The 27,115-nt window shown below is 44.8% G+C and overlaps 1 protein-coding gene across 10 annotated transcripts in view; it reads right to left on the bottom strand.

Moving 5' to 3' along the window:
* Positions 1 to 27,115, bottom strand: part of Unc79 (unc-79 homolog, NALCN channel complex subunit) — a 241,101-nt gene that overhangs the window by 32,505 nt on the left and 181,481 nt on the right. For 8 of the 10 annotated variants that reach the window (XM_041633347.1, XM_041633346.1, XM_041633348.1 and 5 more), the window contains 10 exons: positions 26,996 to 27,112; positions 24,422 to 24,505; positions 20,652 to 20,754; positions 17,311 to 17,451; positions 12,669 to 12,707; positions 6,836 to 6,948; positions 6,666 to 6,751; positions 5,968 to 6,141; positions 3,268 to 3,336; positions 361 to 471 (listed from right to left, as the gene is read on the bottom strand). In XM_041633347.1, coding sequence (XP_041489281.1) covers positions 361 to 471; positions 3,268 to 3,336; positions 5,968 to 6,141; positions 6,666 to 6,751; positions 6,836 to 6,948; positions 12,669 to 12,707; positions 17,311 to 17,451; positions 20,652 to 20,754; positions 24,422 to 24,505; positions 26,996 to 27,112 — 1,037 coding nt within the window. The remainder of the gene's footprint in view (positions 1 to 360; positions 472 to 3,267; positions 3,337 to 5,967; positions 6,142 to 6,665; positions 6,752 to 6,835; positions 6,949 to 12,668; positions 12,708 to 17,310; positions 17,452 to 20,651; positions 20,755 to 24,421; positions 24,506 to 26,995; positions 27,113 to 27,115) is intronic. The other 2 variants (XM_041633349.1, XM_041633342.1) reach the window with 1 other exon arrangement.

Below are 27,115 nucleotides of genomic sequence, written 5' to 3' on the forward strand. Positions count from 1 at the left end.
TGGGGGCATTAAGGAGCACTCTAGAGGCCTGTACAAGTAGCGAGCTATTTTTTCTCCTTTGGTTATAAAAAAAGACACACATTGGCAGTCTGCCCACTCACGATGCTATAACAAACTTGAAAGTGTCTTTATGAAGTCACTTAGACCACTAACTTGCTCAAAATGCTTCTTGTTTTCTAAACCATGCGGCCTCCGTCTCCAAATCTGCACCTTTCAGAACCGGTTAATGCCTGATGCAAGTGTAAAGTGTCCAACAGGCCTCGGTATAACCACTCGTCCATCTTAACCACAATAAGGCAGTGACGACATCAGATTTGATGTTGCTGCCTCCAGCTCCATGGGGAATACAGGGAGGCTTACCTTGGTGAAGGCTCGATAGCACAAGCCACATAGCTCCACCAGGTAGGCCAGAGTGAAGACCGCATTCTGAATGACGAAGCTGAGTAACTTGGAAAATGGTTCCAACAAACTCTGCAATGAGATTAGAGGCAAATAAAACTGCTTATACCTTCACTTTTAAAAAAAAAAAGTACCAGTCTTATACTTTAACCACTAGAGCTGTGTTTTAGAAATTTGACGCAAGCTGCTGTTAATAACCACTCTGTTGGTCTAAGAAATCAACCCACGATTCAAAAAGAATGAGTTAGTCACTTTATTGCTCAGAAAAATCAAACCCCTCATTTTCCCACGTGGGACCTTTTACAAATCGTCTCTATTACAGTCCTGTTCTCCTGCCAGGCTAAGCAATCCCACCTCTGCAAGGCTGTGTTGAGATCTCCCAATCTGGTCTGCTGGACCCTCAGGTGTCTGTGGCTCCTCACATTGGCACCCACCAGTTACACTCTGAGAAGAGCTCTGTGCGCAGCACCAAGTACCTAGAGCTCAAACATGGCTCCTGCTGCCCAGCTTCCCGCATGTATTCATCAGAGGGATGTTGCCGGTTTGTTTCCCATCTGAACCCCACCATCAGAGCTCAGTTTTAGTCAACCAGAAGTGCTTAGAGAGCACCCACTGAGTATCAGGCAGGGCTTGGGTGATTTTGCATTATGTATCTGTGAGTGTGTATGTCTATCCTGGAGCCCTAGGAGCCAGGAAAGAACACAAGCTCCAGGCTTTGATGCTGCTCTTCTTAGCTGAAGTCTTGGATCTAGATATAGATATAAACAATTCACTCTCTTATTGATAATATAAGAAATTAAAGTGCTATTCAGTCCTCCAGAACCGTCCATCTTAACAGCCACACTACAAACGCCACCTCAGTGAATGTCTGCATGACATTTTCACTTGAACGCTCTTCCTTAGAACAGATGTCCAGAAAAGGACTGGCTCAATAAGAGGAAAACAACATTTTAAAATATTTACTTTTTGTGCGTTCACATGTGAGGGTGTGTTTGTGCCATAGTACACACGTGGAGGTTGGAGGACAATCTCAGGTTTCGGGTGAGGAGAGTCTCACCTTCCACCTTGTCTTGGGCAATGTTTCTTTTGCTGTTTGCCACTGTGCTGCATCCAGTTTTTATGTGGGTTCTGGGAATGAAGACTGCTTGTGTGCCAAGTGCCTTTACCCTCTGAGCATCTCTGCAGACCCAGGGATAAACTCACTTTTAAAGAGTTATTTTATTTTTACTTTTGTGTGTGCCTGTGAGTGTGTATATCTATGTGTGTTTGCATGTGTGTTTGTGTGGGTGTATGTGTGTGTCTGTGTGTGAGTATATGTGTCTCTGTGTATATATGTGTGTGTATGTGTCTGTATGTGTGGATGTGTTTGTATGTCAGTGTGTATTTGTATGTCTGTGTGTACCTGTGAGTGTATGTGTGGTTTCTGTGTGTTTGTATGTATATGTGTTTGTATGTCTCTGTGTGTGTGTGTATGCCATGAGTGTTCAGGAGCCTGAGGAAGCTAGAAGGGAGTGTCATATACCTGGGAGCAGGAGTTACAAGGGAGTGTGAGTTGCCTGGAACCAAACTTAGAATCTGTAAGGACAACATTATTGAGCCTTCTCTTCAGACCAGATACAAAACTTTTGGGGGTTCCTTTTGTATTTGCATAAAGATCAGTTATTGTTTGTTCTTTGTCCCCCTGAAGATGGGTGTATATTCCATTACTGGTACTCCTCTTCAGAAACCTATGTGGTTCATTTTATATAGAAAACCTTAGGGAAACTTTGAGATGGTGCCCGTAGATAGAAAGCTAGATTCCAGCCTATTTGGAAACACTCACACCTAAACAGCAGCTGACAGGCAGCATCGCGCAGCAGAAAAACCGAGGAACTTGTTCTCTAAGGACCTATGCTCAAGTTTCAGGACATTCACAAGCTAGCTATGACCTTGACCAGACACGTTGCTTCGGAGTCTATGCCTTTATCTGTATAGGCACAGCTGGTTCATCTTTTTTTGCAGCTGGCTAGCATGAACTGTGACTCTGAAAGTGTAAAGAGAAAGAGCTATCAGAAATGTGCACTGCTGGCGGATGAGCTAGCAATTTCACACTGCCATAATATAAGCTCCTGTATGCTGCACAGAAGGCAGCCAAGATGTGTGAGCAGGAAATGAGACACAGCCCTGAGCATCCCACATGGCTCATGGTCTTACTGGGGAGCCTGTAGGTGTTAATACTGAAAGCTTGTTCAAGGAAGTGCTTCCTGCGGATAATGGAGCTTGTAGGAGTCTTAAATGGGACCTCGAAGGATGAAATGTTAGTTCCCCACATTGACAAGGGTTTAAAGTATGTCAGGCAAAGGAAACAGCCTGGGCAAAGGTGAGGGTCTGAAACTAAATGGGATTATACGTGCAAAGCACGAGGTGCAATACAGAAGCATTCAACACACAGTGTCCACTGTCTTCATGAAGATAGTGATGCTGACTTCGAGATGCAGGGGGAATGGGACAAGGAGCAGAGATTAAACTGGAAAGGTGCACTGGTGAGAAGGGATGGAACTGTATGCTCCATTAAGGAATTTAGAAGTCATCAAAGTCATCCTTTTAACTAAAGAACCAACACAACCCTCCTTAGAAGGCTCAGGCCAGCGGGAGGATAATCTGGATGGAGTGATAGGCTTGGCCAGACCAGGAGAAAGGTTACAAATGGCAGCACTGCAGTATGTTCGATGCTGACCCAGAATGATGGTAATGGGGGGGGGGGGTGCATTCCAGATGCAGTAGCCATGTCTTCAGTACTGCTATTTTCCTCTTCCTGTCTTTCAGTTAGAAGATAATCAAATAACCAACCAGGCAAGCTTTTCTGAATCACTTTTTTTAAATACGTACCCTCGTGGCATTGGTAGAAGGGATCTTCAAGAGGCAAATCATGATTCTCAGACTGGAATCCAAAGAACACTGTAACAGATATAAGAAGGCGAGAGTCAGCTTCCTTCTCCATGTTTCCTTTGCTTCGAATATTCCCTGCATATATTTTGCAAAAAGAAGGATGTGGGATGTGGCACTGTCAGCAAAGGGCTTGTCACACAGGCATAAAGTCTCAGTTTTGCTCCCAGAACCCAAGTGAAAGAACGCGCTGAGCGTGGTGGCTGGTGCTTGTAATTTCAGTGCTAGAGCAGTGAAAGCAGGGGATCCCTGGGGCTCATTGGTCAGCCAGCCTGGCCAAGTCAGTGAGCTCTAGGCCAGCAAGAGAACCTGTCACCAAAACACAGTAGACACTGCCTGAGGAGTGACACCCAATGCTGACCCCTGGCCTCCACATGCACATATACTCACAGGGATTCATACACACGCCCATGCACACATGCAAACACAAATCTTACTGTAACTATCTCTATACTGTTTCCTATGTATATCAAAAACAATTGTTTTCAGATTTTAAATCTTTAATGAAGCAATTATGCAATATTAAAATAATTACTAGATAAATTAATTAAGTAAACATAGCTCTGAAACTATTTCCCAAAGATATAATGCCAGAATTAAATGATAGAGAAAGTTGATAAAGAACTGGATGGATGGATTGATGGGTGGTTGGATGGATGATGGATGGGCAGATAGGTAGATGGACAAGAGACTAGAGAGATGGACAGATAGACACAAAGGTTAAGAAGGCAGATGTTAAATGTATATCAGTCTAAAGAGGTATACTAAGGAAAAGTGATCCTGGGGGGGGGGGGAAACTAATAGAAATCATTAGTCCAAATAACCAGTTTCATCACCCTTCCTCTGGGATTTGTTTATTTTAATTTTTCACAAGGCTAGGGATTAAATTTGGCCTTGTGTATAGTAAGAAGGTGTTGTACCACTGAGCTAGGCCTCCCCAGTTCTGTAGGTGGGAATTCACTGTCCCTTTGTCATGAAAAGACATAAGCCAGAACCTGGAGACAAGCAGCAAAATTTCTCTCTAACATCCATACGGAGAGAAAAAACACACTTTCAAGAGTCTAGATCAAAACAGTGTTTGAAAGCCCCTGAGTTTTCAGGGTGGGGAGGAAACTGGCAGAGCATGAATAACAAGCTGTTGTTTACTATTGTGAGCACATCACTAAAGCCACAGCAGCTCTTACAGTGGACAATGGTCCCCTTCAACAAAGGATAAACCAAGCCAGAGCATCTCCTAGAGGATCCCTGGACCTGCAGCATGTCTGTCACCTGACCTCACACCCACAGTCACAGCCCTCTGTCACTAGCAGGGACAGTGGTGCACACTGAAGTCTGAGACCTCCTTCAGTGACACTTCCCAGAGACAAACTGCAAGATTGTCACTGGGGGATATTTCCTAAGAGATTAAAGACAAAACAGAATCAGTGTTCAGATCTGACGGAGTAGAGAACTTCGTTACACAAACCCTGGTGGTATTTCCTAAGAAGCTTCTAAAAGAACTTAGCCTGTTTAATATGCCAATGCCCTTCAGAATTGACATGACATTTACTTACTTTAAACCAGAAGCTGAAAACCAGCTGCTGATCAGGCCAAACCCTGGTGACTTAAAAACGAGGAAATGTCATCTTAGGGAAAAAAAAGCGGGAGAGGGGGAGGAGGGAGGTCCACATGCTGAGGTTGTTCCCCTGAAAGCACCACCAGCAGGAGTGGACCGTAGACTGCAGCCCTCGGCAGGAGCGGTGCATTAACACTGTCAAGGGCCTCCGCTCTCCTTATTAGCCTACCTGGCTCCACTCTACTCATTAACCTTTCGGCAGGTCCCCTGCGGGCACCGCTGATTGGCACACATTAGGCATGACCCTTGTTTACAGCGGCAGCACTCCCTGCTGGTCAGCAATTTCACTAGCGCATGGGAGCCCATGCTCCCGAATGTGTGTGGTTCATCAGCAAAGGTTGGTCCTGAACGACACTGGGCCTAAGGGGGACAGGTTAAAATATGTGTACATGTATGTGTGTGTGTTCCCAATCCTAGTGTTGATCCAAACTCTGGAAACTGTCCCACAGACTATCATTGTGGCCTTCCTTGAACATTACTTGAACACTATCCAAAAACACCACTTTAAATAATTCTGTAAAACTAACACTTCACCTATGTCTGGACTGCTGTTAGACAAAACTATTAATTTTCTTGCCTATTTGATATCCACTCGAGGAAAAAAACAGACAATCTAAGAACTGGAGTTCAGAGGAAGAATGTTACCTAGCATGCACAGGATGCTGAGTTCTAGCCCCCTTGCTAAAAACAAAAACAAAAACAAATTAAGAAAGAAAGGGAGGGAGAGAGGAAGACAGAAAGAAAAACACATAAGAGAACAGAGCATAGTCTATTGGCATCCTTTTATCCAACTGAAAACCATGTGGTCATGGGCAGCTCCATTCTCAGTGGATAAAATATCCACTCCACGCTGCTGACAACCTGTAACGTTGCAGACTGAGTGGCTCTCCACTCGCCTGAATAACTCTCTCCACTCTGGCTGACAGATTTCCACAGACCTTTGGGATCTATTGGATCACTTGACTGTGCTGGTCTCTGTAAGCGGATGGGCAGAAAGCAACGGAAGCTAAACACGTGGCTGAGCTCACCTTCAGAGGCAAAACACAAGGCAGCTTGGCAAAAAATGTCTGAAACTGGTTGCTGATTGTGGTCCAGAGGCTACTAGGAGAATCCATGGGCAGAGCTTCCATGAACGTGGCAATGTTTTCCAAACAGCGGATCATAGCACCCCCTGCTGGTAAATTCTTTTTGTTATTTAGACCCTAAAAACACAAAAGCATAGGCAATCAACTGCTGAAAGCAGCGGAGGAGTTCATAAAGCTATCTAGTGACGGCTTCTTTAGAAATCATACAGTCACACTATGAACATGCTAGACAGCCTGCTACACAGGCTGACCGTTCCAACAGGCAGGAGGAACACAGAAGAAAAACCAGCTATGTTTAGAAAAACCTCCAGGCGAAATTGGTGATCTTTAAGTCCAAGAGGTATAATCGGACCATGAAATAAGAACATGTAAAGCTACATATCTTGGGTGTAGATGCTCAGAAGACATGAACGATGCCTGCTGGGAAGAATCCTCCAGAGTAAAGACTGGAGCTACTGACAATAGCAGCAGCTGTGTTCTTCCTAGCTGCCGCGGGGAATGGTGAAGTCCTGGGGACTTTTCGGCGTTGCTCATAAAGACTTGGAGCCAACCCCAAGGTACAGCATAGCACCATGAAGTGGTTTATGGAGGACATAGGCGTGGTACATGACACTGGCTGAGACCTGGGGTACTCTACCTACCTCCAAGAGTTGACTGAGGGCAGCAATTGAGCTCAGCTCATTGAAGTCCATGAGCGATGTGGCTAAGGTCCGTAAAAAAGTTCCATCTATAAAGCAAATAGTTAGAATTAGCAGCATTTTCGGGGACTTGCCGGGCTTGCAGTGTCTGGGTTCTCGGGGGAGTGAGTTACCTTTGATGGCACTCTGGAACAGCTGGGGGAAGATGCCATTGGGTGCCAGCTGATGGAAGATACAGCGAAGGAACTGCTTGGCCACACCTGCTGCATTGCCGGGAACCATCATGCTGCATTCAAACACAGAAGAGAGACACGAGCTGTGGGCCAACGAGCATGTGCGTGCTGTGACCCAGAGTTTAGGCTTTGAACACCATGATTTTATGTAATATCTTGCCATTTCCCTCAGTGAGATGAAATTACCCATAGTCAAACCTAATAGTTTCATGGCAACTTTTTAGACAGATCCAGGAAGTGCCAAAGTTACAGCAGAATTATTCTAAATATAGCTGAGTATTCCAAAGCCAGTGACTTGAGAAGGCCGCATGTCCAGAAGGGGATGGACATCATCAGCGAGGACGCACTAAGGAAGGGTAATTGGTCAAGAGAGAGCTGCCCTGAGGGGAACACAGTAAGGGCTTCTTCACTTCTCTTGGGAGACCTTGGATGTTTGCTTCAAGTATCTGAGCTGTTACTTGTAAAGACTCGCTTAGGCAGGGCCTCCCTTCACCTACCATACACTCCCAAGAAACAAAAGGGAGTCAGGAGTTTTAAGTGCCTCTGCCTTGTAGACAAGACATTAGAGCGGATAGTTCCTGAGGTGTTTGGGGCGGGGAGTAGGTTGCCAGAAGGAAGAAATCAAAGATCCCAACTGGATGGAAAGGAAGTTGTCCCAAAGTATCTGCTACAGCCTCGAGATGCCAAATCCACCCCGAAATCTCGGTTCACAAAGGTTTATACCAAAAATGGCCTTTCAGGGAAACAAAACCCCCAAAAAACCAGAACCAGGAAACCTTTTGTTGTTTCATGAGGCTCCATAGCCCTAAAGCAATTATCTAAGTAAATAAATAAAAACAAAGAGGGAACAGAAAGAGAGAACACAGACCAGGATTCCTCTGAGCACTGAACCCAAATGTAGATTACAAGGATAAAACATCATGACCAAGTAGGGTTTATCCCTAAATATCAGAAAAATGTCACAATCAATGCAGTGACTGGGGAGAAGGAAGGAAGAGGACCAGAGTTCAGATCCTCTACAAGGGCACAGTGCCACCTATAACTCCAGCCTCAGAAGATGGAAATGGGGGATCCCCCAAGTGAGCAAGCTTTCTATCCAGACTAGCTGCACCAGCAAGCTCTGGGGGCTTGATGGAGAGACCCTGACTCAAAGTATAAAGTGGAAGAATGATCAAGGAAATTCCTGACCTTGTCAATGCTGGGCCTCCAAAAGCCAGTGCACACACAGTTGCACACATTACCCCCACATATACACACACTACACACATAAAAAAGAAGAGGAAAACCAACATAATTCAATACATTAAAGGAAAAACGATTTTAAAATAATTCAACATATTGGAAATAGAAGGAAACATCCTTAATTTTTTTAAAAAAAATACGTGTCTGTGAAAAAGCTATGGCTGACTATAAACAAATGGGAAGTTAAGGCAGGGAATAAACTAGAATGGCCACTGCCATGTCTCTGATCGGGCTGGCAGTTCCACCTGCTATGGGAAAGTAGCAAAGAGACAAAAATAACAGCGAGGAAATAGTAAAAGTCATTGTTTGCAGGTGATACACTGTTTGCCAAACAAAACAAAGCCCTAAGGCATCTAGGAAGGAACTTCTGAAATGGGTGAGTTCAGCTAGGATACAACCGTAATTCAGAGAAACCAATTTACCCACCAGAAAATTTTTGAAAATTATTTTCTTCAAAGTCCAATTTACATTGAAATTGAAAATATAAAATTCTTAGGGATAAATTTACACAGCATAGCCAAAGACTTACAAGAGCACTGCTCAACATTGCTTGGAGGCTGGGTTGACGACTCGGTCAGGACAGCACTTGCCTTACAAGGCCAAGGACCTGAGCCTAAATCCCAGAATCCTCGACACAGGGAAAGGTGCGGTAGTGTGCACATGGAATCCCAGCACTGGGGAGGTGAAAATGGGCTCCTGGGGGCTTGCAAACCAGGCAGTCTAGCCTGACTGGTGAGCTCTAGACCAATAAGAGACCTTGTCTCAAAGGAGCTTGATGGCGCTTGTAAGGATAACACCTAAGGATGCTTCCAGTCTCCATCCACACATGTGTGCATACACACCTACACATATACTTCAAAAACATAGCTGAGAGAAATTTAAAATGTAATGAAATGGAGATATATACATGTTCATTAGTTGGACAATCCAGCATTTTTTCTATGAGTAATTCCCAAATTGATGTACACTTTCAGTAAACATTTTTCTAAACAAGGCGAAGCTTGGGCATGGTGTGGGCATGGCGTGGGTGTGGCATGGGCTTGGTGTGGGCATGGTGTGGGCACGGCGTGGATGTGGTGTAGGTATGGTATAGGTGTTGTGTGGGCATGGTGTGGTACTGAAATGACATCTCAGCATTGGGGAGACAGAGGAAGGAGAATCACTATGAGTTTGAGGTCAGCCATCAAGACACTGTCCTGAAAAGCCAAAGAAAAGAAAGGAAGGAAGGAAGCAAGGAAGAAAGGAAAGAAAAAGAGGAACAAATTTGGAAATTAAAAAGACTAGATATCTAAACAAATCTAAAAAGAAAAGACACCAAGGAAGAGGAGCCCTGATACCCGATGCCAGGACTCACCACTGTAATCTTGACTTTGTGGCATGAAATCATTGGTTCTCAACCTTGGGTTTTGACCCCTTTGAGAATCAAATATCAGTTATCCTGCATACCAAATATTTACATTGTAATTCATAACTGCAGCAAAAACACAGTAGTTCAGAAGTAGTAATGAAATAATATTATGATTGGGAGGTCACCACAGCATGAGGCCGCAGCATTAGGAAGGTTGAGAACTACTGAGCTAGACCGAGGTTCAGTATAAAGACTATAGGAACCAGGTGGGAAGCCCAGATACCAGCTACCACATTGGTACCTGGAGTTTCTCACAGTGGGCTAATGAAGAAAGGAGTCTTTAAAACAAGAAGGTGCCGACATAGCTAAATATTGGATGTGAATAAAAAGAATGTCCCTACTGCAACCCAACACTGTATATAAAAATTAATTTTGATGGAACACATGAAGTGCTAAATATAAATGCTAAGGTCTTGAAGTGTTTGGAGGAAAAAGAGAACACACATGAGTTGGAAGCAGATGAGCTTTCTTAGCTGACCACTAAAAATCCATAACTACACACACTTTGAAGCTTGGATAAGTTAGAGTTCCTCTAAATTAAAAACTTGTCAGCAAATTATATCATCAAGAGAACGCCTGAGGAAGCTCGGCATGGGTAAAGATATTCTTCTAACATATTTATACTGAGAAGCCCTACAACTACAGAGTAGAAAGAAAACAGCATGTGAGAAAGATGGAAAAGATTATCTAAATAGACACTTCAGGAAAGAATATATAAAACAGTCAATCAACACTTGAAAAAATGTCAACAGGAAGATGCATATTAAACCTACAAAGACAGCCACCACATAGCCACCCCATCTGCTACAATTAATGATACCAACAATGTCAGAATCTGGCAAGGATGTGGGTCAGCCTGAAGTCTCACTGATGGTGGGAATATAAAATAATATAGTTATCTTACATAAGAGAAATAGCATAACCCTCACTTAATATTTAGTTTTACTTAGGTGCCTATGTGTGAGTATGAACACAAATGTCCAGATTCTTTCAGAGGTCAGCAAAAGGCATTGGGCCCTCCAGAACTGGAGGTACAGGCAGTTGTTAGCTGATCAACATGGGCGCTCTGTTGATCAGAGCAGGTCCTCTGGAAGAGCAGCAAGCACTCTTAACTGCTGAGCTATCTCTCCAGCCCCTAGCACGACCATTTTATAGACCATATTTATGTAAGAGAAGTTCTGATTTCTTATTTTAAAAATTCAAACATGCATGACTCATGTGACTCAACAATTCCATTTCCAAGAGAAATAAAGTACCAGATACCCTTGAATAGAAACCCAAATAAACCATGTGGTACATGGTGCATGGCCAGCTTTGACAAACAGACTAAGATACAAGCAACAGCATGAATAAACCTCAGAGCATGGCTACCTGCAGAAGGCAGACACGAAAGAGCACAGGCAACACAATGCACGCATGCAAAGCTCTACAGCAGGCAAACATTAATGAAGAAAATCGTGTTTCCTCCTATGAATGGAGCGCAGCTGGCATGGTGTGAGGTGAACCTTTCTGGGAATCATGGTTAAGTTCTGTGTCTTGACAGGGTCTCAGGTCTGTGGGCAAAGCCACCTGTCCAAACTCGGGGAACTTAGGGTTTATGTATTTTCTTCTGTGATTTTTACAACAGAAAAGCCACGCTGAAGTACTACATGATGTCTGTCAACAGGAGTGTATTATACACTTGAACCCTGCTAAGACAGAGGGTTTTAAAGGTTTTAAGGCAAAGCACGCTGGCCCCCGCTTTGTACCCTGTGTATTCAGTAAAAGCTGAACTCCCCACAGTGACCTCCATGGTGCTACCTGGCCTGGGTGCCGCTATCTTTTCCGTTTCATTTTCGGCCATGTTCTCTGAAGCCACATTGGCCTGTTTCCAAACTCACCATCCTTGTTCCAGACTTAAAGCCCTTGTCCTTGCTGTGTCCTCTGCCTGGGATATCCTCTCCATAAGCTGCCGCGTAGACTCCTCTCCCAACCTAGGCTTTGTTTAAATAGCCCTTCCTCCAAGAGACTGTCCTTGGTCATTATGCCTACACTGCCACTCCTGGCCTCCTCTATCAAGTGGAATTAAATAATCTTCCTAACACATCATTGTAAGAGATATTCAATAACACTGCCAATTTCTTACTAGTTAACTTGCTATTTTCTGCTTCTTCAACCCGAATGTAAGTTCCATGAAAAACAGGATTTGACATTTAACCACTCTCGCCAGCACGGGGTACTAACTCTGTAGATAGTCACTGAAGGGTCGACAACAGTGCAGGACAGGGAGAAGAAAGTAGGGTGCCCTGAACTCACTGGCTAGCCATGCTAGCCAGCTGGTGAGTGCTGGGTTCAATGACCTGTCTCAAAAGATAAAGTGGAGCATGTTGAGGAAGACGCTTGATATTGACCTCTGACCTCCACCCTCTCTGCATATACGTGCACACACGCAAAGGAATCAACACGTAATGAGTCAAAATTACATGAGTCTATTTTCTTCACAGAACTTAGCACAGTCACTACACATTTTCGTGAAGATTCATCCGTGCTTGCCGCCTTGGTGAGAAGGAAAACCTAACAAGGCCAGGAATTATATCAGTTGTTCCCTTTCAACAGAGTTGAAGAGGCCTGGGGTGCAGCTCTGCAGCAGAGCATTTTTCCAGAATGCTTGAGGCCCTTGGTTGGATTCCCAACGTAACAGACAACAAAAACTAATACACACACATGACAAAACAACAGCAACAGCCCGCTTAACTGGACTGGAGAGATGGCTCATTGGTTAAGAGCCTTGGCTGCTCTTCCAGGGTGCAATCCCCAGCACCCACATGGTGGCTCACAACCATCTAAAATAGGATCTGATGCCCTCTTGTGGCATGCAGGTATATATGCAGAGTACTCATACATAAAATATAAATAAATTAAATTTTAAAAAGCAAACCAATGAATTGGTACAAGTTGGGCTTAAAAGAGTGCTTGTTGACTGAAATGAGTCAATGTATAAATGCACTGATCTGATTAGAAACTAGCAGGGCCGCAGAGGAATAGCAGCTGTCTTCCTGGAGAGCACCCGCCCGTGGCCACTGTCAGACCCGTGTGGACATGCACAGAGAACAAAGAGAAACGAGACCCACTTGACGTTCCTACCTTTCTGCTTGATTAGAAAAGGTCGTGCTGGATGCGAGCCTAGGAAATAAAGTAAACAGTCACACAGTATCTTAGCTTTCTGTGGTGAAATGCGTTAGCACTAAGCTAGGCCTTTGGTTCAGGTTTGGACGGTGAGAAGACAGCTACTGACAATTCCTTTGGTGGGCGTCAGATGTCCACTCTCCCAAACCCGACTTCTGTGTCAGTCACAGATTGCCCTGGAAATGTATACAGGTAAGAGTTTACTGTCACCCGCCCAGCCTAAAAAATGGCAGTTGTATCCCGCTGGACGGACACCAGAACCAGTCATCTAGCAACCCCTGCGTTCACTCAAATTCATTTCTCCGTTACCGATCTCTGAAACCCAACTACAAGCAAACCACACATTGTAAACCCTCTAGCACAGCAGTAGAGACAGCAGAGGTGTCTCAGCTTGGTGCCAAGGGGGAGTGGTGGAAGAGAGATCTATCTTCTGGAGACACCATCACCGACCACATTTGGAAACTGCAGTGTGGCTCCTTAGCCATGGGCATGTGTCCTCTCAGGACAGAGAATGAAGCCGATTGGTGGATTCTAAAGGACATACTATAATCTGTAAGATACTGAAGACACCAGGAGAATGCTACCAACTTTCCATTTTAGTAGGACAGTTGAAGGGACCAAGAGTTTTGGAGAGAGATGGTGGCTCCAGAAACTGCCGTTGTAATATTGTCCTCAGCTGCCTCGGCTATAGGCCCTTATGCTGAAGATTCCATGATGGAGAAAGAAACATACATAAAATATGTATAAATGCACAAATCTGACTAGAAACTAGTTGGGTCACAGAGGAATAACAGCTGTCTTCCTGGATTCCTCAACTGAACAATAATCAAGGGTGTGGGAAACATGGCCTTAAAGGATTCACCTGAAAGCCGGAGGGATGAAGCCTGAAAGGGATCTGAGCAGACAGCTCTACAAGAGATAGGAAACGCTGACGGAGACATGAAAGGGCTGTGTGGAGCAGACTCCCAGGACATCCAGAGGTGGTCTGTGGAGTTGTCCCTGGTAGTGCTGATAAAGCCGCGATGGCTCATCTGGCATTCTTCACAGTGAAGCTGGGCATGTGAAGAAAGCTGCAGCTACGGAACCCGCTTCCTTGGCAGCTTCCTGGTCAAGATTAGGCTACCAAGAGTCACGCCCATTCGCACTCAATGTTTTTCAGTCTCTCGCTAGTCTACCTAAAGGAGCTAGGTAGTCAAGTGTAAGGATAAAGATGTCTAAGTGTCTGTACGTGGGAGGGTGGAAATGTGTGTGCTACTGTTTTCCTTCAAAGTTCCTGTTCCCACCCTAACCGTTGGTAGTATCTGGACCAGGATTATCTATACACAGCCTCCTCCTCCTCCTCGCTGTCCTCTGTGGCTCAGATCAGCTGTGCCAGGAGGGCAGCAGAGCCAAACCATGACTCCATCTGCTCTGTACCTACAGAGTGGTGAGAGTAGGAACTGAGGTCACAGAGATACAGGACACAGCACTTATTCTCTAGTTACCAAGGCTGAGTTAAAGTGATGGCTCGAATGAAGCTACCTTCCCATCTCTTCTAGTTCCCATATCCATCAAGTACTTTTTACAATGGCTTTGGAATTTTGGTTACACTTAACTTTATGCTGTCTCTAACTATGTAACTCTAAAGAAACTCCAAAAATAATCAGGGAGGTCTGAGTGGGGAGATGGCTCCGTGGGTAAGAGCACTTGTGCATGCATGAGGACCTGAGTTCAAATCCCCAGCACTCAGGTAGAGAAGTTGGGAGTGTTTGTATATGCTTGTAGCCCCCATGCTAGGATGTGGAGACACTCAGAATCCAGGGGCTCACTGTCAGTCAGCCTAGCATAATCAGCTTCCGGTTCAAGGAGAGACCCTGGCTCAAGGGACTAAGAAGAAGAGAAGCAAAGCACTCAAAGTCCTCTTGCTTCTGTATATGCAAATAGGTATGCCCACACACTCACACACACAATACACATACCATACACACATATACCACACTACACTCACATACAACATACCATACACACATATACCACACTACACTCACATACAACATACCATACACACATATACCACACTACACTCACATACAACATACCATACACACATATACCACACTACACTCACATACAACATACCATACACACATATACCACACTACACTCACATACAACATACCATACACACATATACCACACTACACTCACATACAACATACCATACACACATATACCACACTACATTCACATACAACATACCATACACACATATACCACACTACACTCACATACAACATACCATACACACATATATCACACTACACTCACATACAACATACCATATACACATATATCCCACTACACTCACATACAACATACCATACACACATATATCACACTACACTCACATACAACATACCATACACACATATATCCCACTACACTCACATACAACATACCATACACACATATATCCCACTACACTCACATACAACATACCATACACACATATACCACACTACACTCACATACAACATACCATACACACATATATCCCACTACACTCACATACAACATACCATACACACATATACCACACTACACTCACATACAACATACCATACACACATATATCCCACTACACTCACATACAGCATACCATACACACATATACCATACTACACTCACACATAGCATACACATTCCATGCCATAACATACACATGACTTGGGGCGGGGAACAAAGAACAGGATAATGTATTTTTTTTGTGGAGAAGTTTTCCAAGTTTCCCTGTTTAACTTGACCTCACAATTACTATTACTTCTGCGTATGTGTGTGAGTGTACATGAAGTATATGTGTGTGTGCACATACATGTAGACACAGAGGCCAGAGGAGGTTTCAGCATCCTGTTCTACTACTCTCTGTCTTCTTTCCTGGAGACAGAGTCCCTCGCTAACCCTGGAGCTCAGCTGGCCAAGACCCCCAGTGGTCCTTCTCCCTCAGTCTCCAGCAGTTCAGGGGCTACAGGCACTCACCCGTGAATGCCTGCCTTCTTATGTGATGCTGGGAACTTGAACTTTGGCATGCATCTTGCACAGCAAGTATCTTACCCACTGAGCCATCTGCACAGCCCCTGTTCTTATTATTTTTAAAGTTAAGATTAGCTATGTTAAGGCTAGTTCTCAGTAGGTGTGGTGGCACATGCCCACAATCCTAGCACTTTGGAGGCAGCATTGTTGGTTGAGGAAATACAGAAGGAAACCCTGCTAGAGGACAACCTATGCTATATAGTGGAATATATCAAAACCAAAACAAAGCAAAAACAACAACAAAACCTCACAAACCAAAAAGATTGTCTTTCCCTCCCTCAAACCCCGAGTGCCTGCAGATTTTGACTCCTCTAAACAATGGGAAGCGTTTCCACTTCAGGCTTCTCGAGGTTTAACCAAGCCCTGTCTTGTATCTTGTATGGCCACCCAATGATTTCACACAAAACTGTCCCTTTAAACAACCAAGTTACAGCCAGGCATGATGGCACATATCTCTAATCCCAGTAACTCAGGAGGCTGAGACTGGAAGACCACAAGGTCAAAGCCACCTGAGGTTACACAGCAAGTTCAAGGTCAACCTGGGCTGCATAGCAAGACCCTATCTAAAAAAAAAAAAAAAGAAAACAAACAAAAAGCTCCACAAATCACCTGGACACAGGTCTAAGTCTTGTTTTTTTATTTTTTGATCTTTAATTTTATTTTATGTATATGGTGTTATTCCTGCATATCCATCTGTTGACTGTGTGTGTGCAGCCCCATCAGAGGCCAGAAAAGGCCATCAGATCCCCTGGGGCTGGTGTTAATAGACAGTTGTGTGCTGCCATGTGGGTGCTGGGAATTGAACCTGAGTTCTCTGGAATAGCAGGCAGTGCTCTTTACTGAGAAACCATCTCTCCAGCCCCCGGAGCTAGGTCTTAACGGTGGTGGTTCAAGGCACCTAAGCAGTGTTGGCAGAGATCAGAACTCAGCAAGCTCATGCAGAACTTAACACAGTATCTGTGAGCTGCATTGTTATTACTGAGCTGGAATTTAGTCATGAGCACAGAACACATTCTAATGTCTATACATAAAGGGAATTCCTTTCATTATATAACACTCAGACTGAAGTCCTGCTCCCAAAACATGTGCTCACGCCCTTTATCTGACAGACCTGTGAAGATGCTGGATGACACACACTGATACCCTGAACTCAACAGTTAAATGAGGCCCCCTTGAGATCACAAAGAAGCGTGAGGTCACCACAAAACAGGTCATGAGAGAGAACAGGTGCTAACACAAAGCCTTCTAAGGATGGACCGTCTGGACACTATCACATATTAGCTCATACAGCAGTGGGAGCAACCGTCAGAACCTTTCCCGCAGCCTCCTCTAGCTTCTCTCTGACCTTGACTCATGACTGGGGTACAACTGGGAAATGAAATCAAAAGATGCTCTGTCCATTTTTTAAAAACTAGTCTATAATCAATCCCTTAGGCACCAGGCATCTCCAAGGTGACCGGATGTTCCGATTTTAGGATGCAGTTTTAAGGGAGGCCCCTTCCTAGCAGATAAACCAGAACCTAACATTCACCTTCCCACAGACTGCATGATATCCAGCAACAGCGGGGCTGCCAAGTCTGGGCTCAGGTGGATGAATGTGGAGAGGACCACGATGGCTAGTCCCAGGGTTTCTTCATCGTACTCTTCGAGAATGGCCCCACAGTCATGGCATCTGCAGAGGATACAGACAGAAGACATGTTAGAAAGCTAACACACAAACACAGCCATTTGTCAGAAGTCTTGGGAAAGGTCCCAAAGGTGGTAACTGGGCCCACTAATGCAAGTGGAGAATTCAGTGCCCTTGTCACCATAAAACATGGGAAGAGCTCGGGTGGCAGAGATCATGGGCGTTCCTTTGCTGTTCAGTCCACAGGCATCTGACCCTGCAGGGTCTCTGCTCCTTTAGAAAGGGCTTTGGGTAGACTGGCACCTTCCAGGACTTTAAGAAAGTGAAATTATGTCTAAGAATAGTCAGTAACTGGATTTTTGGATCAGTTTTTACTGTTTTACTTAAGTACAAATGAATGAGCATGTGAGCCATCTACTTGTTTGTCTTCACTGCCAATGTTCGGAAGCTCTGACAGTCAGCTGTGCTGCTGTTTCCGCGCTGGTCTTGAGCTCCTAGAGGAAACAATGAGTGATCCCAGCACAGCGAGAGTTGTTCTCATCCGGAGCTCTTCCAGATCCTGATGCTGTGGACCAGGAACCTCTGGAAGCCACTGGCAGGCATGTGCCTGGTTTTCCTGTCCTATAACCAATGCTGGGCATCAGGATCTGGCCCTTCAATCTTCTGACACCCTGCTGTCAGTACCTCTAGGTTTCTGTCAGCTGCACCTAACTTTAACCTAGTGTTCTGACTGCTACACAATGACCTTCAGGGTCCTCTATTTAAAGATCTTGTGCTTTATCAGATGCTTGAAGGCAGCCATGATGCCACATAGGAGAAGGAAGCCACCTCACCAAGAAAGGAGGAGGGGATTGCAGTAACTAGATTTATTTTCCTTTGTCAAAGTGAAAAATGTCCAGACAGGGCTAGAAGCTTTCAAAAGCTGTCCAGTGTGTGGGCAGGAGACGGAGGACTCAAGTAAACCCGGACACACCAGAAAGCCCATGCCTCTTCCCCTGCTCCCTTACACCCGCTTTGTGATTCTCTGGTCCTACTAAACTAATGCGGAAGAGCACTTTTAAGAAGCCCACAGCTTACTGCGCTTATCTGTGTCCTAATATAGGTTCCACTCAGCCCAACCAAAGGCAGCTTTAGAAAGTGAACTTGAGAACTAAAAATAACTCAGGAATCAGAGCTACAGTTACTGCGCCCTTCATCGGAAAGACTCCTAAACAGAAGCAAAAGAAGAGAGTGACTTAAAAGTTAATTTAACATTTACGATTCCCATTTGGAATCCCAGAGACAGAGACAGAGCCACAAAAGCAGCCAAAGGGCTAGGAGGTGGCTCAGTTGGTAAAGTGTTCACCACGGAAGCATGAAGACCTGAGGTTGAGTCCCAGTACCCAAGTAACAAAGCTGGGTCCGGTGACAAGCGCTTGCTAACCCAGCATGAGGGGGGCAGGGACGGCAGGATCTCTGGGGCTGACCTGCCAGCTGCCTACCCTCCTAAATGAGCCAGAGGCCAACGAGAGATTTTGTTTCAAACAACACAGTGAATGGCTCCCAAGTGCAGCTGAGGCTGACCTCTGACCTCCACACACATGCTCACACAAATGCATTTACACTAGAACACACAGGAAAATACACGAGCAACCAGAAGCAACTAATAAAAATGATAACTTGGGAGCAGGTTATGATACAAAATGGAGAAATTTTATCAAAGCTCTGGGGACATTCCAAGACAGTTTTACAAGCCAGGCACATTTGCCTCTCAAATGTGGCCACTGCGCTGGCTAGTTTTTATATCAACATGATACAAGCTAGGGTTGTCTGGGAAGAAGGAATCTTAACCGAGAAAGCACCTTTTTAGGCTCAGTCAGTGGGAAAGTCTGTGGGGGCATTTTCTTGACTGACGATTGACATGGGAGGGCCCAGCTCACTGAGGGCAGTGCCACCCCTGAGCAGGTGGTCTAGGGGTACAGAAAAAAGCAAGCTGAGACATTGATGGGGGAACAAGCCAGTAAGCAGCACTCTTCCATGGCCTCTGCATCAGTTCCTGCCTCCAGGTTCCTGCCTTGACTTCCCTAGATGATGGACTATAAGTTGGAAGATACCTTTGCTTTTGGTCACAGTGTTTAATCACAGCAGAGAAACCATAAGACAGTCACCAGCTCACTTCCAACTGCGCAATGAGACATCCCACGCGGATGTCTGCGCCATCCTTTCTACCTTGCCTGCCTTTATTAGATGTGAGCCACCTTTATCCAGGAGCCTGTCTAGTCCTGAGGGTCTGTTCAGGTTTGAAAATCTACAAGCCTTATTTAATTGTATCATACTCATTAAACAAATATTGGTGTGCCAGGGACGACATAGGGTGCTTAGGACACAGAATATAGAAGAAGTCCTTCTCATCCCAGGGAACTCAGTCTATTTTAGAACATACCTGTACTGTGTAGACAAAGAAATAACATAAGCTGTGACAAGTGCCGAAAAGACATGGACCAGAGGCCCCGGAAACTAGAGAAGGGAGTGACTATCCCGTTCCTCACAATCAGGGGCACTTTGCCTTCTGCTAGATCTTAAGTGTGCAAATAGATGTTCACCAGGAAGATCAAGTACCAAGAGAGAACACATCGGGAATGCTCTGGAATGAGAGGGGGCTGAGGGGAATGGCAGGGACAGTCACACACTAGGATGCCTTCAATTTAAACATGTGAGCCTCGTTCTGTAAGAACTCAGAGCTATTGCAACTGACAGTCTGGGTGTGATGAATCAGTTTGAGATATAGAGAATGGATTGTCCTTTCCAGATGAACACACACCTTTAATCCCAGTACTCGGGAGGCAGAGGTAAGCGATCTCTCTGAGTTCAAAGCCAGTCTGATCTGCAGAGTGCCAGACTAGCCAGGGTTATGCAGAGAAAACCCATCTAGAACCTCCTGCCCACCTGCCCCCCCCCCAAAAAAATGGAGTCTCTTCTTTGTTCCCAGTGTAACAATTGGACGTTTCTGGGCTGAAGATTTTATGGGTATTATATTATTTTTGAAGTAAGTGGGATTATCTAATTCTATCCAAATTAAAAGGGTGGAGGACCTGCCAAAGCATAAACAAAACACTGCTCATGGCATTTGCATTGCTAAATCACAACTGTGTACAACACAGCTGCAGCCTTGGAAAAGTAAAGTGTGTGACTTCAAAGCAAAGCGCGTTTCCTCACCAGGGACCAAACTCTAACTCTATAACCAAAGCAAAACACCGGGCACTCACTTGTCCGTCATCACCGTTGGCTGCTCATCCGTGAATTCCTCGGGTGCAGGCACGAACATACTGGCTATGCTGGGTGCTGACAGCAGGCTAGATTTAGTGGCACCTGGGTAAGCAGCAGAGAGACAACCATGAGTACAGACAAGCTTCTAGGGTCAGGAAACTCTCCACTCTGCATTCATTAACCCTCAAAAGATCACATTCATGAGATCATGCACATCCCACCCACGGCATAAAAAGGGCCCAAAAGTGAAGTGAGGCCAAGAAAGAGCCAAATACCCTGTCTCTCTTTTGCTGCGTGACTTTAAAAAATCAGGAAGTTCAGCTGGGTCAGCAGGGTCTAAGATAAAGATGGACTTCCTAGCATTAAGTGAAGTTGCTGAACAACATGATATTTCTAATGCACAAGTGCAGATCATCATTAAAGTGGGCTACTGCGGGAAGACAGTGAGACCCCAGACCTCACACACATGAACAAAGGGGAAGTGAGACCCCACACCTCACACACATGAACAAAGAGGGGTGAGACCCCACACCTCACACACATGAACAAAGAGGGGTGAGACCCCACACCTCACACACATGAACAAAGGGGGGGTGAGACCCCGCACCTCACACACATGAACAAAGGGGAGGTGAGACCCCGCACCTCACACACATGAACAAAGGGGAGGTGAGACCTCACACCTCACACACATGAACAAAGGGGAGGTGAGACCTCACACCTCACACACATGAACAAAGGGGAGGTGAGACCCCAGACCTCACACACATGAACAAAGGGGAGGTGAGACCCCAGACCTCACACACATGAACAAAGGGGGGGTGAGACCCCGCACCTCACACACATGAACAAAGGGGGGGTGAGACCCCACACCTCACACACATGAACAAAGGGGGACACTAGGGCTAGAAAACTAGTGTTCTGCTTTGAAAAAGATTATCATAAACACTAAAGTAGAAAGACTTCATCTTCAACTAAAGTATCCGTGAATACTGTGACTCTGTTTCACTTGGAACTTGCTCTACTTTACCCAATCAATGTAATAGTTTAAAAAGTTTGAAGTTAGATTACTTCAAAGAACCTGAGGCCAGAATCTTAGCAGCAAACACCAGTGAACAGAAAATGTGGGGCCTGGAAAGATGACTCAACAGTTAAGAGAGCTTTCTGATCTTCCAGAGGACCCAAGTTCTGTTCCCAGTGTTCACATTAAGGCAACTCATACCGTCTGTGACTCCAGCTTCAGGAGACCTGACAGGCTCCACTTCTGACCTCCATGGGCACCTGCATGTATGTAGGTACACACACACACACACACACACACACACACTACATCTCAAAACATAATGTGGAAAGACAGGAGTGTGTTTCCCATTAAGAAAGCCACCAGCGCGGGGCAGATGCCCTGGGCCTATGTAAATGAGGCGTCTAAGATGGCACCCAAAGTGACACTGTGAAATGACATGCTAAGCAGAGTTCTTCAAGTAGAAAAAAAGAAAGAAAGAAAAGAAGGAAGGAAGGAAGGAAGGAAGAAGGAAGAAAGGAAGGAAAGAAAGAAAGGAAAAAAGAAAGAAGCAGAATGAAGCGATGATCTTTAAATAATACGTTTCTCATCAAGAAACACACATAACTTGGTCTGGAAAAAATGCATGTCTTCTCCTCAGAAAGAATAACAACTGGGAGAATGGTCACTAAAGACATGAGAATGAGAACACAAGTTTTAGATGCCTAGCCTGGAGAACAACGCTGTCGTCTGAGGCGGAAATGGGGTTGAAGTTCTCGCTTCCACACTTCAGACCACCTACCCAGGTAATGTTTCCAAAGCGTATTTCTGAGCAGCAAAGACTTGCAAGCACAAGTACCAACTATCTAAAAATATCTTCACCTTCCTAAGATCCCAATTGGGAATACAAGTCTTGCTACCATATCTATCTATTGGCTGTTTCTGAGCCAGCATTACTTCCCAAGGATATCTGAGCTAACAAAGGATGCCCACAAAGATGTCGCACGGTGTCACAGACAAGTGCACAAAGCTTAAATACAATTCTCCACAGTTGATGATCATTGATAGGCATACAGCCAAATGTGAAAAAGATTATGTCAGAGCAGAACAAAATCAGTCCAAAAATATATGGCAATGTGTCCACAATCTCACCAGATCAGCTCCAAGTCAAGACTGCAACCAAAGGAACAAGAAGGGCTCTGGCATTTTTGTGGCTTTCAAACAAGCATTCCCTAAGAGGGGTGTTCTTACAGCAGCCCCATGATGTTGTTTTTGTCAAAGACAACACAGAAAGTATGTTGAAATATTTACAACAGCCATCTGTCAAAACAAACAGGTTAGGTGATTGGGCATTGATTCTTATAGGACATTAGCTGCACAGTGGATTGCTAAATCCTGCTATTGAAGTTGAAACAGGCAGTAATGTCTGAGAAGGTGAGAAATATAGAAAAGAAAGCCACAGACCTCAGCCACCTTTCTTTGTAAATGACCCACAGCCAAGTTGGCAGTGTTAAACTCAGCCTCCATTTTTGTCCCCCACTTACTGGCAGCAATTCTGAGCCCACCACCACTGATGCCTTCAAGAATATCCAGAGTCCCTCTGTACAGAACCAAACAGAGAGCACTCAGAAACTTGAATAAAATCCAAAGCCTGACCTCAAAGATGGAGACGCTGATAAGCGTCCCTTTTTGGATCTCAGAGACAGTAGAGGTACTATCTCAAAGCACACATCAGCCGTGCAGTTGCACAGTGCATCAGCCCCACAGCTGCACCAGCGGACTTTCCCACTCGCAGAGAGAGAGACCAGAAGACTTAGCATCACCTTCACGCGTTCACCTTTACTTTACGCTGTTTTTGCTAGGTCACTTAGATCACAACCAAGCACCAATGATTTGTTTCAACCACCCTGACTCACGAAAGCATCTCTTAGCCCCATAGACAAGTGTCTCATTTCATCTGATGGAAGACTAGAAGGCTACTCATTACCAGTGAAGTGTCCAGGAAGCTCCTAGTCTAGCAACTCAGGTCTGCTTGATTCAAGAGACTACTTAGAAAATGTGGTCAGAAATCTTTCCTTCCTTCTTTCTTTTCTTCCTTCCTTTATTCCCTTTCTTTCTCTCTCCCTTCTTTCTTTCTTTACTTATTTTTGCAAGCAATGATACATTTACCAGCATTCTGAATTTTAATAACGAAGATAAGGATTACCTAAATATGTAGTTAAATGTGTGCAATGAATTTGGAAAAGAAAAAAGTCCAATGACAGTGCAGATGCATGCTCATTTTGCTCCCACAGCCAGAATAAAGTGTGTGTTTTCCATACATAGTTCAAGACAGCTGGGAAAGAAGCTGCTCACCCACAGCCCCAACATTCTAGAAAAAAGTAAGGACAATCTGAACTCTGCTCAGGAAAAGAATATGGGATAACATGGAAAACTGATACATCTCGGGAGGAAGGCTGAAGAGCCCAGGGATACCTGGTCTTGAAACAGGGGCATTAGAAATGGGCAGTTGTTTTCAAATGTCCAAAGTGTGAGGTGAGAGACTCTAGAATTGTCTCGTGTGGCCCCAAGCTTTAGAAAGACACTCTATGGCAGAGCCTTTGTCGGTCATGGTCAGGGATGAGTTGTCATGCCTTCCCCAGTCCTGGAGGCGTTTTGCAGGTGGGAAATATGTGGAGCTGTTGAAGATGTTCTGCACCTGCTGTGTGGATCCATGAGGGACACATGGTCCTTCAGGTCTACAGTCTGAGACCCTGGAACCCCACCAACCTCTTGTTCTCAGCGGCTGTCCCTCCAGGTCGGGGTTTAGGCACATTGGCACGTTACATTGGCGTTTCCCGGGCTGTACCTGTTCTGTGGATAAAGAGGGCATTTCAGTCTTCAGTGTGGTCAGTTTAATATAAGTCACAGCACAGTCAAAGCACAAACAATGCAGCCAACTATTGCATGAGACCATCTTTGTCCTGGTTACTTTATTAACACAAAAAGACTAAATCTGGGGATAGGTAGTGTTATTCAAGCTTTGTTACAAACCTGTCACTCAGTTAAATAAACTACATCTGAAATGGTAGAAGATTTAAAACTATTTTTTAAGTTGTAGTCCCACTCTGTTTCAAAGGAGCTCAAATCCTGTGTCTCCAGATATGAAATGAAGGGCCAATGCCATGGACCATGGAAGAATGTTTTACGCAGGTCAACAAACACAACAATGATACTCCGGGGTAATGGCCAGACAGTTCACACAGGAACCACATGGACCAGGTAGAGAAGATGGCAGGGATTTGGCTGAAGGATGGAGAACAAGTATAAAGAGCAGGAACGAAGTGGCACTTAGGGAATATCCATTCACACAGAAGAGGTGCATGCTGGGAAAGAGGCAGACTGTCTATGAATGAGCAGGCACATGCTGAGGCGATTCATCACAACCTGGCTTAAGCTGTCTTCCTCAGAATAGCTACATGACCACAGCTGTTCTTGGTGGAAACTTGAGAGCCAATGAAGCAACACACGTGGTTCAAAGTGACATGTCACCTAACGTCATACTATGCATTCAGAGACTCTTCTGCTGGGCTCAGGTAATAAGCATGAGAATAATGAAGCCAGGTGCAACATAGACTCAACTGTAGAAGGCTGAGGCAAAAAGATCACTTGAGCCCAGAGGTTCATGGCCAGCCCGGGTAACAAAGTGAGATGGTGTCCAAAGCAAATAAAAAATTTAAAAACTTGAGAATAATGAGATAAAGATTTTACTAAGGGACTCAGAGATAAGTGAACCAATTGGAGGGTGGAAAATGAAAAAATAAGCCCCAGCAAGCTCCAGTGAAAGAAATCTGGACAACATGGACTCAAGCGTGAAGTCAAGAAGACAAGAACCACTAAGCCAGGTTGAAACGTGAAAAATGCGGCTACATGGACTATTTGGCATCACGGAGGGTTTTGTAGCTTCAAGTGCAGGTCAGAAACTGAGGTCAAGTTACATTTAACTCTACTTAGTCAAAGCGGGTTGTTGCTGTAGTCAGAATCTACAACGGCTGAGGCTGAGCCAAACACTGAGCTACAACAGCACAGTGAAATGACTTTCAGGGCCCCCAAGTCAACCCGAGCATTTAGTACCAAAGATGGAACTGAACTGTGCTTCTCTGGCTACACAGTTTCCTCTCTCAAGAGGGTGGCACAGTCCTCCATGGTACAAAGAGGGCAGACCATGTTAAAACCAAATACATCCTTGGGGATGGCTAGCCAGCGTCTCTCCCCTCTCTCTCCTGTTTGTTGCCTCTTGGCTTCTCATGGCTCACTCCTGCATGCCAGTGAATGAAAACACCAAGCCTTTGACATGCCAAATGCTCTTCTCAGTCCAGGAGACTGAGGTTGTCTGTTACACGGGGTTGAGTGTGGTATGTGGATCTCTTCTTGAAGAACAACAAAGGTTAATAGGAAGACGTATACAAACAATTTAAAAAACAGCCCAACATTTTGGCTGTAGGCACGCTGTGATTCCGCATCATAATGAAGAAATTAAAAATCATCTCACAATTGAAGCCAGAAAATAATAAGCAGGATACTAAAGTGCACTCCAGCAGCATGTTGCAGTAATCAGTCCTTATATTTGCATGGTGTATGCACACTTCAAGGTGCTTTTATGTTTATAATCTTGTGCCTCAAATGACCCATTTAAATTAAGAAGAAAAGACTAAGGAAAGACAGGCACTTAAAAGGGGATCACTGCGGTGCAGTGAGCTGAGAAGGCAGCAAATGTAGAAGATGTTTTAAGGTTCAGGAAATGAAAGCAGGCATATTTAAAATAGGTGTGCCACCGCAGTCAATTTTTACTGTACGACAGGTAAGGCGCAGTTCTGGCTTATGCACGTGAGGGTGTGTGGCCGCCACCTGGTGACCCTGCGGGCTAAAATACACAACTCATTCCCAAACCTGCGGATGATGCCATCACCAGCTGCCATTTGTCATCAAATCATCACTAACCTCAGTACTTCATACTCCATGAAAGAGAATTTGATAACCTCTTTTAAAACTTTGTACCATGAGATCATAGCTCCACCCCTCTTCCTCAGGCAGATAATCTGAAACCTGAAATCTGGATCTTAAAGGAATAAAGTATTGGGCTTTTCTAAACGGAGACCAGTCTAAACAGAGACGAGCCTAGGTGGGGATCAGCCTAGATGTAGGCTGCAATGTTCTAGAGCACTTAGAAAATCTGGATATGTGTTAATTACTTCCAGGTATTTAAAAAACACATCTATTTTAACCAAAGCACACAAGAAGTGGACAGAGAGAAAGTGGCATTAGCTAGTCTGAGAGCAAACAAGAAGAAAAGGCTTGACCCACCAGTGTCCCAGTTGCTGATGTTATGGGGGGCGCTAGACTGATGCTCCAGCTGTCGCTTCATTAACTGGCTCATTGTCACAACTCCCAGAGATCCCCTTTTCATCTGCCTATACTGAGCTA

This window comes from Microtus oregoni, unplaced genomic scaffold (genome assembly GCF_018167655.1).
Source record: "Microtus oregoni isolate MIOR12 unplaced genomic scaffold, Mior012 000043F_ref0000047, whole genome shotgun sequence".
NCBI classification, from domain to species: domain Eukaryota; kingdom Metazoa; phylum Chordata; class Mammalia; order Rodentia; family Cricetidae; genus Microtus; species Microtus oregoni.